At 52.9% G+C, this 17,214-nt stretch overlaps 1 protein-coding gene across 17 annotated transcripts in view; it reads left to right on the top strand.

The window, feature by feature from the left end:
• The window catches only part of IQSEC1 (IQ motif and Sec7 domain ArfGEF 1), a 374,166-nt gene that overhangs the window by 234,382 nt on the left and 122,570 nt on the right, over positions 1–17,214 (top strand). For 2 of the 17 annotated variants that reach the window (XM_078351690.1, XM_035273707.3), the window contains exon 1: positions 12,392–12,909. The exons of the other annotated variants lie outside the window; for them this stretch is intronic. In XM_078351690.1, the coding sequence (XP_078207816.1) occupies positions 12,842–12,909 (68 nt within the window). In that variant the 5' untranslated portion in view covers positions 12,392–12,841. Of the gene's footprint in view, positions 1–12,391; positions 12,910–17,214 lie in introns of those variants that run through there. 17 annotated transcript variants of the gene reach the window in all.

The raw sequence follows: 17,214 nt of genomic DNA, 5'->3' as shown, positions 1-17,214 counted from the left end.
AATTAATCCGCTGTTGTTGTAACCCCAGTACCTCCGAATGGGACCTTATTTGGAAATAAGGTCTTTAGAGAGGAATGAAGATGAAATGTGGGCATTAGGATGGACCCCAATGCAATCTGACTGGCACCCTTACAGGAAAAGGAAATTGGGCCACCTACGGAGGGAACACCATGTTAATCTCATGTGTCCATTGCCTAGGCCATAAGGTGACTGGATGTCTGGTCACATATTACTATGGGTGTGTCTGTGGGGTGTTTCTGGATGAAATGAACATTTGAATTGGGCTGAGTGAAGCTGACTGCCCACCCCAGCCTGGATGGACCTCTTCCAGTTAAAGGCCTGCATTGAACAGAAGGCTGAGGAAGAGGGACTCCTGCCTGGTGCCCACAGGCTGGGACGTCAGTATTTTCCTGCCCTCAGACTCAAACTGAAACATGAACTCTTCTTGGGTCTCAAGCCTGCTGGCATTTAGACTGAAACTAAGTTATTGGCTCTCCTGGGTCTCTTGCTGACTATAGATCTTGAGACTTGTCAGTCTTTGTAATCATATAATCCAATTCCTTATTTAAAAAAAAAATGGCCAGGCACCGTGGCTCACACCTGTAATCCCAACACTTTGGGAGGCCGAGGTGGGTGGATCACAAGGTCAAGAGATCGAGACCATCCTGGACAACATGGTGAAACCCTGTCTGTATTAAAAATATAAAAATTAGCCGGGCATGGTGGCGGTCGCCTGTAATCCCAGCTACTCAGGAGGCCAAGGCGGGAGAATCACTGGAACCTGGGAGGTGGAGGCTGTGGTGAGCCGAGATTGCGCCATTGCACTCCAGCCTGGGCAATAGCATGAGACTCCATCTCAAAAAAAAATTATATATATGCATACATATACATATGTGTGTATCTCCTATTGGCTCTGTTTCTCTGGAGACCCCTGACTAATATGCCGTGAGGAGACACAGGGAGAACACTGTCACATGCAAGCCAAGGAGAGAGTCCGCAGGAGAAACAAACTTGCCTGACCTCCAGCCTCCAGCACTGACAGGAAATTCATTTCTGTTGTTTAAGCCCCATGGTCTGTGGTGCTTTGTTCTGGAAGCCCCCCGGGGATCATGACAGGGCCTCTCTGTCTTCATTTGTGAAGTGGGCACGAGGGCCTGTCCTTGGGCTCATCAGGAGATGCCATGTGGGCGCATGTTCTGTGCCCTCAGCAGAGCTCGTGTGTCTGGTGTTTGGTGGTCAGGGCTGGGATTAGGGTGAGACAGTGAGGTGTTCACCTCAGGCACGGAATTCGAGGAGTGCCAAAAAACTCAGTAATCAAGTAAACAAAATATTGAATTTTAAAAGAAAGGCAGGCTGTTGTTTGTCTTGTAACACCATTGGTATTGCAAAGCAAAAGAGGTCATTTCCAAAGGCACTGAAGTTTCCAGGCCCTGAGGCCTTCGTGCGCCTTGCAGAGCTGGTTTATGAGGGCTGACAAGGACGTGTGAACAGATCGAGCAATGTGGGTTTTATATATGTTTTACAAAATTTTTTTTGAGACGGAGTTTCGCTCTTGTTACCCAGGCTGGAGTGCAATGGCGCGATCTCGGCTCACCGCAACCTCCGCCTCCTGGGTTCAGGCAATTCTCCTGCCTCAGCCTCCTGAGTAGCTGGGATTACAGGCACGTGCCACCATGCCCAGCTAATTTTTTGTATTTTTAATAGAGACAGGGTTTCACCATGTTGACCAGGACGGTCTTGGTCTCTTGACCTCGTGATCCACCCGCCTTGGCCTCCTAAAGTGCTGGGATTACAGGCTTCAGCCACAGCGCACGGCCTATAACATATTTTTAAAGCTTTATCAGTTTTTTCTACTTGGTTCAAAATATGGGGGGGCTACTTAGGTGTTTTGGGGGTGCACATTTGTCCTTCTGTCTTAGGTTCTAACCTGACTCCATGAGGTACAGTGGCTGGCCCCGGGCTGACCCATCCACGTCCCGCAGGCTCAGCCTACAGAAGTCACGGCGGCGCAGCCTCCCCCATGCCGCCCTACGAGGTCCACTTTCAAAGGGCCAGCCGGGGTGTTCTCCTTGGAAGGCCTTCCTGGATACATTCCCCCCGAATGTGTGTGTGAGAGGCTTACGAATCAGGGGTCATTTCTCCATAGAGGGCAGCATGAGGTCAGTTGGCAACTCTGCATGAGCTTCGAGGATTGGAGAGTAGTACCAAGTCAATGTCAATGCTCTCATTTTGAAAACCGAACCGTGATTATGCCAGAGATGTCCTTGTCTTTAGGAAAGACACTTTGAAGGAGTAGAGGGCTTGAGGTGGGCACCTTGCTCTCAGGAAAAATGTACATATATGCACAGGTGTGTGTGTGTGTGTGTGTGTGTGTGTGTGTGTGTGTGTGTGTGTGTAGAGAGAGAGGACAATATAAGAAAGTAAATGGGATATGGTGTTACCGAGTGGGGCGTCTGGGTGATGGCCATACAGGAGTTTGTTGTACTCTTCCTGCAACTTTTCTGTAAGTCTGCAATTAACTCAGTTTCTGAGGTTTAAAAACAGAGCTAGAGGTTGCTGAGGGCTGGCTGCAGGTGCTCATGAAGTTCTACCCCAGACCTCCTCCACCGCCTTCTTAGTCCTTCAGGTGTCAGCCCCAGCATCTCCTCCTCATAGAGGCCCTCCCCGTCACCTTGTCTAGGGTAGCACCACCCTCCCCTCTCCTTTTGCATCACTCTGTTTTCGTTTCTTTGTTACCTTCACCATCCAGGAAAATTATCTCATTCATTTGCTCAGTGTTTGCAAATGCCGGCTCCATAAGACTGTCTGTCTTGGTCACTCCTGCCCCTCTGCCCCCGTGCCTGGCACACTGGGTTCTCAAGCAATATCTGTGAGCCAGGGAAAGGTTAGATGATAACAGTTCTAAAGGTCAGAAAACCTGGAGTCTTGTCCTTTCTGGTTATCCCCCATGGACTTGCTGGGCGACCTGGGGCAGTGTCCCGCCCCCTGCGGGCCTCAGTTTCCTCATCTGTACCCAGCCCTATAGCTTTTGGATTGCATGTAGCAGAAAGAAAGCCCAAGGTTCTGCAGAGGCTGAGTTCCCCAACTGGTCCCTCCCTGCTGCAGGTGGGAGCAGGCAGGGACCCTCGTTGACCAGCTGGGGGTAGATCTGTCCTCACCTCCAGGTATGTCACCACCACTCCCTGATAGAGGAGAAGCAAGTGACAGAGACAATGTGCTTCGTGGCTCTTACCTGTAGGCCAGTGCTCCCAAAAAGATGGGCCCAGGTAAAAGTGAGTTCACTTCTCTCCCTGGGCTTCTTTGTAACAAAAACGGGGCAGGTTTTAAGCCCAGCATCTTTGGCAGGAAACAGTATCTGTGTGAAACTCAATAACATTGTCTTGTTTTCATGGTAACCTTCCACTTACAGCAGATGATCCTAGTTTTCCATTTAAAGGAGTGATATAAGGTTTCCTTTTGAAATAAATGTATTCGGGATGAAATCCAACCAATGTATTATTTTGTGCGTGGCTTTTAGCTTTTTATTGTTGAAAGTGTGAAACATGCTTGAAAGTGGAGATAGCTGCTTGGTGAAGGTGAACCTCGGAGTTGGAAGGCGAATCCCACGCCTGCATGGCACAGCTTTGTGCCTCATGCTTGAGTTCCTTTCGCCCACTCCATGCTGTTTTTCATGTTCAGTTCTCCCAAAGTCTCCAAAAATGTCTTTTTACAGCTGGTTTGTTCAAATCGGGGCCCTAACAAGACCCACACAATGCACGTGTCTTGTAAGTATCCTTTTACCTAGAGGCTCCCCTTCCTTTTCCATCCTTCTAGTATTTGTTAAAGGCATGTCCCACATTCAGGATTAGGCTGATTGCCTCCCTCATGGTGTCATTTAAGGCGTTCCTCTATCACCTGTAGTTCCTGTTAACTGGGAGTTAGATTAGGAAGCTTGATTAGACTCAGGTCCAATTTTTTAAGCCAGTTGATTTTAAAAGAAAAATATTTAATAAATACTAGAATGGTCCATAAAGAGAGTGCAGCATAAAGGTAGGGCAAGGCTGGGTATGGTGGCTCACGCCTATAATCCGAGCACTTTGGGAGACCAAGGGAAATGGATCACTTGAGACCAGGAGGAGTTCAAGACCAGCCTGCCCAACATGGCGAAACTCCATCTCTATTAAAAATACAAAAATAGCTGTGTGTGGTGGTGCATGCCCATAATCCCAGCAACTCAGGAGGCTGAGGCACGGACACTTGAACCTGACAGGAGAAGGTTGCAGTGAGCAGAGATTGCACCACTGCACTCCAACTTGGGTGACAGAGTGAGACTTTAAAAAAAAAAAAAAAAAAAGATTTTAGACAGGGCATGGTGGCTCATGCCTGTAATCCTAACACTTTGGGAGGCTGAGAAGGGAAGATTGCATGAGGCCAAGAGTTTAAGACCAGTCTGGTTAACATAGCGAGACTCCATCTCAAAAGAAAGAAAGAGAGAGAAAAAAAGGAAAGGTAGGCAAGGGTGGAGTTGAGAATGGTCTAAAGAAAGAAGGAGAGAGAGGGAGGGAGGAAGGGAGGGAGGAAGGAAGGAAAGAAGGAAGGAGGGAAGGCAGGTGGGATGAGGGTGGGGGTTGGGAATGGACTGGGAACAGAGGAAAGAAATGGAGAAGGTTCAGGCAACGGACTTACCGCTACACGTCCGGGTATTGGGAAACAGCCCAGAGGCAGCAGATGGCAAAGAAAAGAGGCAGGGAGGCCAGTGAGAAGATGTGGCCCCAGCCTTACCAGGGTGCTGCAGTCCTTACCAGTCCTCTTCTTGGGGGTTTGTGTGGACATGGGCACACATGCACAGGCACACACATCTCACACACCACATATGCACACACAAACATACACATGCTCATGCACAAGGGGGAGGGTTCCCATTTGGCCGCCCTTGACCTGCATGGCAAGACCCAGGGAGTCGAGATTCCGGGCCAAAGAATTGAGGCTTCTCCCAGGTGAGGTGGCTCACACCTGTAATCCCAGCACTTTGGGAGGCCAAGGTGGGAGGATTACCTGAGCTCAGAAGTTCTAAACCAGCCTGGGCAACATGGTGAAACCCCGTCTCTACTAAAATACAAAAAATTAGCCAGGTATGGTAGCATGCGCCTGTAGTCCCAGCTACTCAGGAGGCTGAGGCAAGAGAATTGCTTGAACCCGGGAAGCAGAGGTTGCAGTGAGCCGAGATCGCACCACCACACTTCAATCTAGGCAAAAGAGCAAGACTCCATCTAAAAAAAAAAAAAAAAAAAAAAAAAGAATTGAGGCCTCTCAGCACCACAGAGTGGGGATTGAAGGGAGCAGCTTTTCTTCTTTGTCTAAGGAAGGGGCTAATGAATAGGCACAGCCTGCAACAAAAGGGATTTAGGTTAAACATTGAGAAGGACTTCCAAGCCAGCCAAGGAGAGCTGTGTTACATTGTGGTTATGAAGTGTGTCTCAGAGCAAAGCTGCTTCAGTTAATTCCCAGCCCTGTCATGTTCTATGTATATAGCCCTGGGCATGTCTGGACCTCTCTCTGCCTTCCTTTCTTTATCCTATAGATGAGATAGTAACAGCGCCTACCTCATGGGACGGACCTAAGCATTAAATGAATTAGTCACACATAGAGCAGTGGCTACAAGAACCATTCAGTAGCCCTTAGGTATTACCATTCTTGTGTTGATGGGGAGCTAACTGTGTCACCCTGGGAGTTTTAAAGATGGCCACAGCCAGAAACTTTCGAGACTAGAGGCCAAGACGGGCAGTTGCTTTATACTTGTGATCTTCTGTGTAGCTTTACACAGTGCAGTCACACAGCACTGGCTCCTTCCATTTGTTTCATCTTCACAACCCCTGGAGATAGATCTATCTTCCTCCCTATGATGTGGATGAAGGCCCTGAGGGAGGCCAGAAGGTGGGAGGAATGGCTTGTGAGGACCCCTTGACCAGTTGAGGTCTCAGAGTCAGGACTCCTGATCCGGAGTCCCAGATCTGTGGCTTCCATGCTGTGTGACCTCACGGCAAATCACCTCCCACCTCTGAGACTCCATTCTTCATCTCCAACACTGAGGAATGAGGCTGGAGCCTCTGGTGCCTATGTTGTCTGATTTCCCGCATGGAAGATCTGAGCACAAACCCTGCTGGTCAAACCCAGTACCGTCTGCCTTCCCCATGGCTGAAAGGAAACCTGTCAGAACCCTCAGAAGGGACAACCCATAGGGACTGGCTGTCACTTTGATCGATTGCTAATGTCAGTCCTGCCGTCTGGAGTGCCATCTGTCCCATGACCATGCCACCCGCAGAGGTACCCAGTTTTAGGGTCTGGCTCTGCCGTGACCCCAGTTGGGGGTCACCTTAGCAAGGTCTTGGAAAGACATCCCCCAAACAGCCTCCACCCAGATGCTCAAGATCCTGTTTCTACCCTCCCATGGCATAACTTGATAAGATTGTGTAATTGTCTTTATACTTCCTGCTGGCCCAGCCTGGCCCAGCCTCAGGGGACAGCTGACAAACAGAGGCCAGACGGTGAACAGGCCCTGGCCCCAGATCCCATCCTGGCAAGTCATGTCCCTTATCTGGGACTCAGTTTTATTTGGAAAATGAGGGCAGAGGGGTCAAGTGAGCTAGTTGTTCATTCATTCATTCAGCAGGTATTCATTCATTAACTCCCCCCCACCCCCGGGCCAAACCCTATGCTTGAGGCATGAGAAATGGATAAGCAAACCCCTTATCTGCCCTCCTGTCACTTCCAGTCTGTCATTTTCAGCCCTGTGGGCCTGTGAGGGGCCACAAGCATCTCTGGAGCTGAAGCAATCATGGGCGGTTTCCTGGGGGAGGAGGCAGCTAAGTGGACCTTGAAGGGGGGAAGAAGCAGAGGATACAAGAGGTGACCTGTTGGCCAGACACTCACAGATGTATTTTATTTGGCTTGCATAGGATTCGCCTATATATCATTGTAAATTTGAATTTACTGCAAACATATAAAAATCAAGAGCTTTTATGTAAGAACTTGGATTTCTGACATCTGAAAAATCAGAGCCCTTATTCCTGCAGAGCAGCCATCAGCCAGAGCCGAGCTGCAGTTGTTCTGTTTGACCATTCAGAGTCCCTGCATTCTACCCTGCCTCATCATCCCTTCGAACCTGCTCCCACTCGCCATCCCTGGGTCCCCGTCACCGTGGAGGGAACCTCCATTTTTCTAGTGCTCATGCCAGAAACCCAGGCATCATCTTCTGCTCCTCTTTTCTCTCTCACCCCCTCCTCTTATTGATCAGACATTTCTCCTGGTTCTACTTTGAGAATGTCTCTAGAATCCATCTTGTCCCTACCTTCCCATCCACCACCCCAGTCCAAGCAACAGTTCCTCCCTGGCGCCCACCTGGGCGATCGCCCCCTTATGCTCTCTTCTCTGCACAGCAGGTAAAGTGAGGCCCTGCTGGCCAAGTCTGGCAGCTTAGGGAACCCTTTGTGTTCCCTAAGGTGGACGTGGGGAAGCTCTTCTCTGCCTTCTTTCCCAGCCCCTGCCTGTGCACTGGGACATTAGTGGCCATCCCAGGCCCGAGACAAGATGGTGGAACTCAGGATGCCAGCTCCCCGGGAGGCTGGGAGCCCACCACTGTCCTCCAAGACCCAACACTCTTAGCACCCTGGACTTGCATTTTTCCATTTGGAAATAGGGCCACCCCGGAACCCCATCCTCAAAAGGCCAGTGCTTCTTGAGAAGGGGGATTCAGGGTTTTGAAGTTCAGCCAAGTCAGTGTGTGTGCCCTCCTGTGCCTTGCCTGGCTCTGGGCACCATTGGAAGACTGCAGATATAGATGACAAGTGATTTATTTTGTTTGCAGCCTCCAGAGCTTCAGCTTTGGAGTCAGATAGGCAGAGTTGGGTTTATATATTATCATCCTAAGTATCTAACCTCAGCATCTGAACCTCAGTTTATTAATTTATTAAAATAAAAAGGTGGGGAAGATAATAACTGCTACTTCATAGGGTGATTGTGCAAAGATCTAAGCAGCATAGATCTCTTCCCCCTCCCCTGCTCATGTGAACTCTCAGAGCAGTGACGGAGGGATGCAGAGACAGGTCATCCAAGTAAAGGGAAGCAATGGCTGCAGCCAGGCTCTGGGACTGGAAAGGATGCGGGACAGAAAATGATGGACTCCTGGCCAGGGGAAGCGTATTGCCCAGAGTAGTGATCTAGTTTATATGCCTTCTTTCATGGCACAGCCCACTGTGGGAAATTGTTTTCATTTGTTCCCTTGGTATGGAAGGAAGGCCAGCCCCACCAGGCTCCACAGTTTTGTTCATCAAGTTCTCAATTGATATCTGGCACAGAGCAAGGCAATCAATGAATGTTGACTGAATGAAGGAACAAGCCAATGGAAAACTGGCTTCCTAGAGGATGTGTCCTTTGAGTTGAGACTTGAGCATTGGGTCCTGGCAGGAAACATGGGTCACTACACAAGCTCCCTTGCAGTGTGGCATGTGATGGGTCTGTGTGCAGGGTGGGATGGCATAGAGGGAGCTGGGCACCTGGGCTGGCAGCAGGGGGGAGCCCTAACCAGCCCTGGGCCAGAGGGTTGTGGGAGAGAACAGTTTTATGAACCAGAAAGAGAGAGACCTGGGTACAAATGGCCGCCCATCAGGACCGTGGCTGCCAAGGGACACAGGAATCGAGGAGAGAGGTGAAGCAATGAGTACCCTGACCTACTGTTCTCTCCCCACCCCCTGATCTCCTGCCAGGGCCTCTGCTGGCCACCCCATCAGGACAGGAGGCAGTGAAAGCCTGGGAGCTGTGGTCCTGGGCCCAGAGCAGACTGGGGCATGTGGAGAATAACTGGCCAATGTGTGTAGAATTCCTGGCCCAGGGTGGACAGGCCTGGAGATCTGGGAGGGCTCAGGTGTGTTGTGATGGAGTGGGGGCCACTTCGGGGTGTCAGGAGGTTCAGTGCAGAGGGAAGATGGCAAAGGGCCTTGCCCACTTCACCCTGGTCTCCTGTGGGTGACGGTCAGTGTGGGAGAATGGGTAGAACAGGAGAGGCTGCACGGACCCCTAGTGGGCAGTGAGGGACCTCATACTATCACCTGTAGTTCTCCAGCCTAAGTTAGGTATAGGGTACCCATTTTGTGGGTGAGACAGATATGTAACAGTGGCTTGCCTCTTAAGCCAGAGGCAGAAGGCTCAAGGCCCTAAGACCACAGACAGACACATCTCAACAAGTGAGGACAGGGCACACATCCAGCGAGGCCTGGAGGCCCGACAGAGACTCATCCACCCTCACTTAGCTTCCAGAGTAGGGAGCACCTCCTCCAATCCTCATCCCCCAAGCTGGGTTCCCTTTGACACTGCCCTCCCGCTGTGCCAGCTGCCTTCCTCAAGTGCACACAGCCCCTCAGCTGTGTCCTGCCCTCAAAGGCCAAGTTCACAATGGCTTCAGCATCTCCCAGGGAACAAATGTCTCCTTTCCTTTGCCTGTGTGGCAGTGACTTCATCCCCAACAGGCTGTGTGAGTCACTAGACAGGGTGGAGGGTCAGCCAGTTCTCTGCAGAGCCCAGCTTTGGCCCTGTGGCTGGGGAGATGGAATGGCTGAGGGGGTGAAGGCTCCATGCAGACCTGTCCTCACTTCCCCCGCTCTTGCTAGGGCTCCCTGTGCCCTACAGGGCAATTGGCCCAGATTACCTAGCACATGCCTGGCAGTGCCAGGGGCTTTTTAGGTGACATCTGGTATATACTGAGTGCACTCTCTGTTTTCGAAACCATTATGAACTGCCCATGCTGTCATGCATGCAGTGATGTTGAGAGGTGAAGTCGTATAGCCAGGGTGACACAGTTCTGTGGTATCACTTATTCCTCATCACAGCCAAGAGGGCAGAGATTTTTATTCCTATTCTGCAAAGGGACAAACTGAGTCTCTGCAAGAGGAAGTAGCTTGTGTAGGGACAAAGGAGTCAAAGATGAGTAAGGAGTGCCATGTTCTCAAGGATGAGCCCCCTGAGGATGGCAAAGACAGATAGAATGTGACATGTCCCCAATGAGTGGATGGATGGGTGGATGGGTGAATGGATGGACAGATGAGTGGATAGGTGGATGGATGGACAGATGGGGTAAATGGATGGATAGATGGGTAGATGGATAGATGGATGGGCGGATGGATGGACTGGATGGTGGATGGATGGATGGGTGGATGAATGGACTGGATGGATGGATGGATGGATGGGTGGGTGGATGAATGGATGGATGAGTGGATGGATGCCGAATGGATGGGTGGATGGATGGATGGGTGGGTGGATGAATGGATGGATGAGTGGATGGATGCCGAATGGATGGGTGGATGGATGGACGGGTGGGTGGATGGGTGGATGGATGGATGGATGAATTAAGGCTCATTTGCAATAAATTCAAATTTACAACGTTATGTAGGCAATATATGATATGTGGATGGGTGAATGGATGGACAGATGGGTGGGTGGGTGGATGGATAGATGGACAGATGGGTGGGTGAGTGGTTGAGTGAATGGATGGATGGACGAATGGAGTGATGGATGGGTGGATGTTCAGATGAGAGAACTGATGGATGGATGGGTGGACGAGTGGATAAATCAATGGATGATAGGAAGATGATGGATGGATATGTGAATAGATTAATGAATCCATGGATGATTCATTGGAGAGGAAGGTATATGGATGTGTGAATATATGAATGAGTGGGTAGAGATAAAGTGGGTAAGCAGAGGCTGCTTCCACCCACAACAGACATTGAGAAAACTTCCCCTACTAGGAGGACAGGCCAGATAAACATTTGAATGGAGGCCTTGGTCTGTGTGGCACAAGGAAGTGAGGCCTGTATGAAAAGTGACAGGGAAGCAATGTCCAAGGGAGAGATTCCTTATGTCAGTGGGGTTCTATGATGGAATGGGGAGCCTTAAAGAAAAAACAAGGAATAGGGAGCCTTGAAAGGTAGTGAGCTTCACATCACTGAGGGTGTTCAAGCAGAGGCTGGGTAGCCACTCCCGCTGCATGCTGTGGAGGAGCCCCTGTGGCAGGTGGAGGTCTGCTGTGGTGGCTTGTGAAGACTCTTTTGATGACATGGAGGGAGAAGAATTTGGGTTCTCAAGTCCCCCCAAAGGGAGGCCACAGCCTTTGTAGAAACCCATCTTGCTTTTGGATTAAAAGATTTTTCCTGGCTTGGGGGACGGAGAAGCATGCAGCTGCTAATCTTTGGTGTGGGAATCAGGCTGGAATCCAAGACAGATTTCCCATTCTGCAGGGCAGGGGACCTGGGGACAGAGCAAGGCTTTGGAGGCCTGGCCCCACCCTCCCTGTTTCTGCAGATAGGTGATGGCCCTCTCTGAACCTCAGTTCCCCCCTAAAATAGAGGCCCTGCTGCCCACTATACATGATGGGCCCTGCAGGGTGCCAGGTGCTGGATGCACCTGCCCTTCTGGGAGACCTCCTGGGGGCTGTAGGTGGGGAGAAGTAGATCTGTGAGTGTTGACCTTGATCTGTGAGTCATTATCCCTGGGGGCCCTGCCTGGAAAGCCCCAGCTGCCTGGCCTGGGTGGGCCTAGGAGCAGCTGGTGGGGTCCAGGGTGGGGGCTCAAGCTGGGGCCTCAGTCTGGAAATGCCCCAGACTCAGCCTGGACCCAGACCCCAAGCCCCTCAGCTGCTCAGAGAGACTCCAGCCCTTCATCCCACCCTACCCCATCCCTACAGAGAGGAGCCAGCTCATACCCTGACTCCAGCATGGGCTCTTAGAGCCAGACTGCCAAGATTCAGATCCCACTTCCGCTACTTCCTGGGTCTGTGACCTGGGGTAAGTGACTTCCCCTGTCTGTGCCTCAGTTTCCTCACATGTAAACCAGCACTAATCATAAAATCCACTTTGTAAGGGCATTGGGAGAACTGGATGAGTTAGTTCTGGGCCTGAGGAGGGCTTAGGCCAGTTGCCAGGACTCTACGAGACCACAGTGGCCTGAGGTGAAACTAAGGCCAGAGGGGGCCTACCACACTCAGCCTCAAACAGCACAGAAGTGGCCCAGCTGGGGCTGGAAACCATCTTACTCACCAGCTAGAAGCCATCTCACCCACCAGCTGGAGATCCTCCGGGTCAGCCACTGTCCAGAGGAGCAGCCCTGATTTTGTCTTTATTTTGCTTTATTATCAACTTAGCAAAGGCTTTCTCTGGGAGTGAGGTGGCAGAGCAGCCCCTTCCTCCACCCTGGTCTTGGCCAGCTGGTTGGTGGGCTGGGCTGCAGGCTTTGGGCCTCAGGGCGGGCGGGAGTTGGGTTTAGGCCTCTGGGGAGATGGGGAGGATGTGGGCCCGCCCTCGCCTCCCCGCCCACCTCCCTGTCTGTGAGCTGAGCTCGCCTCGCCCATCCCAGGCCAGCCTCTAGACGCAGGGCCAGCTCCTTAGCTCCACAGATGAGCTTTTCCTCACCGGTGGACGCCCCTCACCCGTCCCGCCCTGAGTGACTCACTGCTCCCCTGGCCCGCAGCCACTGCTGTCTCCTGGCAGGAGGCAGGCTCAAGGTTGTGTAGAAGCCACAGGGTCTAGTGTGTGAGGGCTGCTTGGCCAGGAGGGTCTGGAGCAGCTGGACGGGACCAGGGCACAGAGGCTGGCCAGTGGACAGTGGGGCTGTGGCTCAGCCCTTCAGTGGACTGTGGCAGCCGGTGCCTCCTCTTTCCCCTGGCTTTGGGGGCTTTTCATCCTTCTTCCCACCATGAAAAAGGAAGGGACCTGAGAATCCGTGAAGAGAGCTGGTCCCTGGCCAGGAGGAGACGCTAAGTAGTGGGGCAGTGGTGGCAGGCCCCTCGGCCACTCACTCCTCCACTGAGCCAGGCATGAAGGGGGATGGCAGTGCCGTGTGGAGCCTCATGTGGAAGTACTGCATCTCTGTGAGGACACTCAGGTATTGGGACGCGTGCGTGGCTGCTCTGCCTGGCAGTCGACTGGTGGGCTGGATGGTCTGCATGGCGGTACAAGGTCCAGGAAGGAGCTGGGATGGAGGGAGCCAAAGCAACTTTCAGACTCTGGTGGAGCAGGAGGAGGACAGTGGAACAGTGGCCAAGGGCTGTGCAGCATTTGGCTGGGACCCAGAGCACCCCTTCAGGGAAGAAACACCAAGGGCAGGTACAGCATGCGTTACATAACATGCTGGCACGGGGCACTGCTGTGTGACCCTGGCCCTGCCCCACAGCCTCTCTGAGCCTGTTACCCACCAGCGAAATGAGGCTCACACTCATCCCTTAAGCACTTGGTGTAGTGATTCCTTCGTGTGTCTGTAAATATCAGTCACTGAGTGGCTGAGGGCTCAGCCAGGCAGGACTCAGGCACCAGCCTGCCCAGGTTTAATGCTGGCTTTGGCGTTATTAGTGGTGTGAAGTGGCTTCACCTCTCTAGCCAAAGTTTCCCATCTGCACATCCTTTTAGGATTGTTGTGAGGATTTAGTGAGGTAATGCACGCTAAGATCTGGGCCCGGCACAGCGCCAGAGTTCAGTCAGTGTCAGATACGATGATCCTTGCTGTTGAGCCTTCTCTCCAGCTGGACAGCTGTGGGGGCAGTGCTGGTATCTGGAATGGTGGTAGTGCATCGGGAATGGAAGGGTGGAGCAGAGCTCCTTAGCCCCCTGGGGAGGGGACACCACCCGTGTTGCCACAGCCTCTGTAGCCACCAGAAGGAGGGAGACTAGGAAGCAGGAAGCCAGGTCCTGTGTGATCTCAGGCAAGCCTGGAGTCTTCCCATCTGTAAGGGGAACTGCATGGGGCCAGAATTTGTTTGTTGGAGGGCTCAGAGGCAGCCACCTATTTGGAAGATGTGTTTGTGCTTGGATACCACTTAAGGGCGTATTTTTTTATTGAAACGGATGGATTTGCAACAGGTAAGGGATTGAAAGATTGTTCTCTTTCTACCCTCACTACCTCGTATATAAACTTTCCGTCCTTCCTTCCTAAAATAGTTGTGACAGCTTACAGAAAATACCTACAATAAAACAATTAATTAAAAAAATCAGAAGCCAGGCATGGTGGCATGTGTCTCTAGTCCCAGCTACTTGGGGGGCTGAGGCAGGAGGATTGCTGGGGTCCAGTTTAAGGGTGGTATACGATGATCATGCCTGTGAGTAGCCGCTGCCCTCCAGCCTGAGCAACACAGTAAGACCCCATCTCTAAAAAAAAAAAATCAGGAGTAGAGAAAGCACAATTTAGGATAGGATGCCACGAGCTAGGGTAGAAAAATAGAACAAAACAGAGATACACAGGGCCCGGAGGTTCTTCTGTTGGGGTAAAAATTGCCAACTTTCCTGGCAGCCAAAAGGAAAGGGGAAACCCAGCCACGCAGTTCACTCTCACTGTAATAAGAAACCATAATCACAGTGGCCATAGTTGTCTCTGCTGCTAGGTGAGAGTGTCTGGGGGCCGGGGCCTCAGCCTCAGTGGTGGACCTTGGGCCTGGGAAGGTTTGAGGGAGCTGGGCAGACAGTGAGGGCTGAAGTGTTCTCTTGGGACAAGGATGCTGTCTGGCTGTGGGAAAGGAGAGAGGCAGAGCTCAGCCCTGGAGTGAGTCAGTGGCTGCCTGCCCCTGCCCCAGACCCTGGGATAGATCTCCTGGGTGGGTGACTGGGAAGCTGGGCCAGGCAGGGGGGTGAGCGCCCCATGTGCTTTTCCTTGTGACCACAGCTGGATTTTCCTGAGTCTCATTCAGTCCCAGGGTTTCCAGGGATTGGCGCTTTGGAAACCTCAGGGCTTGTTGACAGGCTGCAAAGGGCCCAGCGCTGGGAGGCCTGCCATGCCCTGCCCAAGCGTAAGCCGCTCTCTCCCTCTTGGCTGCCATTGGCCTGGATGGTCTGTAGGAGAAGCAGCACTGCCTCACAGAGCCTGGCAGACTGGCCTCTCTGTGCCTCAGTCTCCTCATCCACGAAGTGGGGATAATGACACGGTCACCTGACAGGGTTGTGGAGTGGGGCCTTATGGGAGGGTTTGTGGTCACTGGTAGTTGTCAAGTGGTGATGGGCAGGTGGCTTCACAGGGGTGTCACGAGCACTGGCAGGTGGCCTCCTCACCACCAATGAGAGGAGAGTGGCAGGGGTGGGTGTGGGCACCATAATTGGCATTGGGTTTGCCCCAAACCCACTCTTAGCACCCATAAGTACCAGGTGCCTCTGTGGTTAGCTGGGGAGGATGGGCCTTAGGCTCCAGGAGAAGCACTCTGCCCCCTGGGCCCCTACCCCCTTCTGTTGAGAGCCCCCCAAAGGACTAAGGCCACACCCCAACTCGCCAGCCGGCCAAAGCAGGCCCTCTGCGGATCCCAGCCCCCTCGGCTGCCAGGGTAGCCCTGAGTCAGCAGGTCTGCAGCCCAAGGCGGGGCTGGCGGCGGCCACAGGGACAAATTGGAGGGTTGCGATCGGACAGCACATAGTTTTCCACTTGCGTCTTCAGATTCCCCTCCGAATGAGCCTGTCGCCCCTGGCAGGGACCCGCTCACATCTGGAAAAGCAAGAGGTGTGTATGGAACAGCTATGGGCCTGCCAGCCCTGGCTCTCTGCTCAGGGCTTTGGCAGCCACAGTCAAGGAGCTGGGAAAAGGGTCTCTGGAACTTTGGCTCCAGGACTCTGATAGCGACCATTCTGGCTGCAGGCCATCTCCTGGACAGAACAGCTTGGGAGCTGGGCACCCCAGGGTGTAGGGCCCACAGCGGTAGGTTGTGAGATGTACGGCCCTCGGGCAAGTTACTAAACCTCTCTGGGCTAGTTTCCTTGCCTGTAGAGTTGGGGGAGCCGTGCCAGCTGGGCGGGTTTCTTGGCAAGGCCGTCACTGGGTTCTGTTGGCTTGGCATCCAGCAGAATGCATGGTTGTGGCACCCCCTCCTTGTCCTCTGAGTCTCCGAATGGGGGTTGGGGGTGCCCTGTGATGAAGTAGGAAGTGCACGGGCTCAGAAGTCAGGCCAACCTGAGTTCAAACCTGGGCTCAGCCCCTTCCTACCTTGGAAGTGACTTTTAGAGATGTTCTAAAGCTTCCACGAGGCAATGCCTGGAAGCAGTAGGTGCCGCTGAGGCGTTGGTTGTTTGTATAACAGGCAGCCTTCCTGAGCCTCTGTTTCCCTGCCTGTGAGATTCGTGTGGGGACACAGTAGTTCTGGAGGGTGGATGAGACCCTTCAGCCAGCTCCCTGCTCCTCCCCTCCCTGCCTCTACCCTGGCTGGCCTTTCTCTGGGCACTCACCTCTGGGCCCCTGGCAGACAAAGGCCTTGCGCTGGGTACAGGGCAGTGCCCTGATAAATCCACAGCCTCTCTCAGGTCAGGAAGGAAGATCACTTTTGCATCTGGCATTATTTTGGAAAAGAAAGATTGTTTTGTGCCTTGAGAGCTAATAGGGCATTTGAGTGGCTTGATGGGCTGGGGCAGCCCACTTGGAACACATGGGGCCCAGGGTGCCGGTTGGTGAGGAGTGGGGTGGCCTTGGCTGCCCTGGCCCTGCCCCCTTCTGCCTTTCCACCATGGCTGAGTCTGGGCAGGAGGGCTGTGGGCAGCTCAGCTGGCAGCCAGTCTGTGAGAGCTTCCAGGGAGCTTCCTGGACAATTAGCCATCTGATGCTCCTCTGCAGGAGGGTCAGTGGGCATTCCTCTTGGGACAGAGTGCTTACCACCTCCCAGCCTGAGCCATGCCTAGGCAGCTCTGATGCGGGGACATTTGTTCCCACTTGGAACTGGCACCTTCTTTCCTGCAATGCCTGCTGCCACCTACCCACACACTGAAGTGGCCTGGCCCTGCACTCTGAGCCTCACAACCCATCTGCTTCCCAGCTCTGGGAAAGCCCACAGAGACCAGGACTCTCTGAGGCTGAGGAAGGGGCCACCAGCCTCCTCCCCACCCACACCTCCTAGACACACCGTAGCCTGTGCTGTCCATCTCCGGGAAGAGCCCAGAACTGAGTTCCGGATGGGCAGGAGGTCCTGGGCAGAGCAGAGCAGAGCTGCCACTTCTCTGGGCATAAATTCCCTCATGGCTGCTTTCCCCCTTCACCCGTGGGCCTCACCACTGCCTCAGCCCTGCCAGCCTGGCCTCCCTCTCCTCAGTTTGCATCTGTGCTGGTGACTGCCTTGCCCTCTCCCTGTATCAAGTCTTTGTGCAGGGGGTGAAGACCTACTCTGTGCCTGGCACTGTGCCAGGCACTAACAATCCGTTCCCACATCCAGCCAGCTAATGTCCACCCTATGTG

The sequence above is a fragment of the Callithrix jacchus genome, chromosome 15, assembly GCF_049354715.1.
Source record: "Callithrix jacchus isolate 240 chromosome 15, calJac240_pri, whole genome shotgun sequence".
Taxonomy (NCBI): Eukaryota; Metazoa; Chordata; class Mammalia; order Primates; family Cebidae; genus Callithrix; species Callithrix jacchus.
Note: the sequence above shows the minus strand (reverse complement) of the source record. Positions and strands in the feature narration are given on the sequence as shown.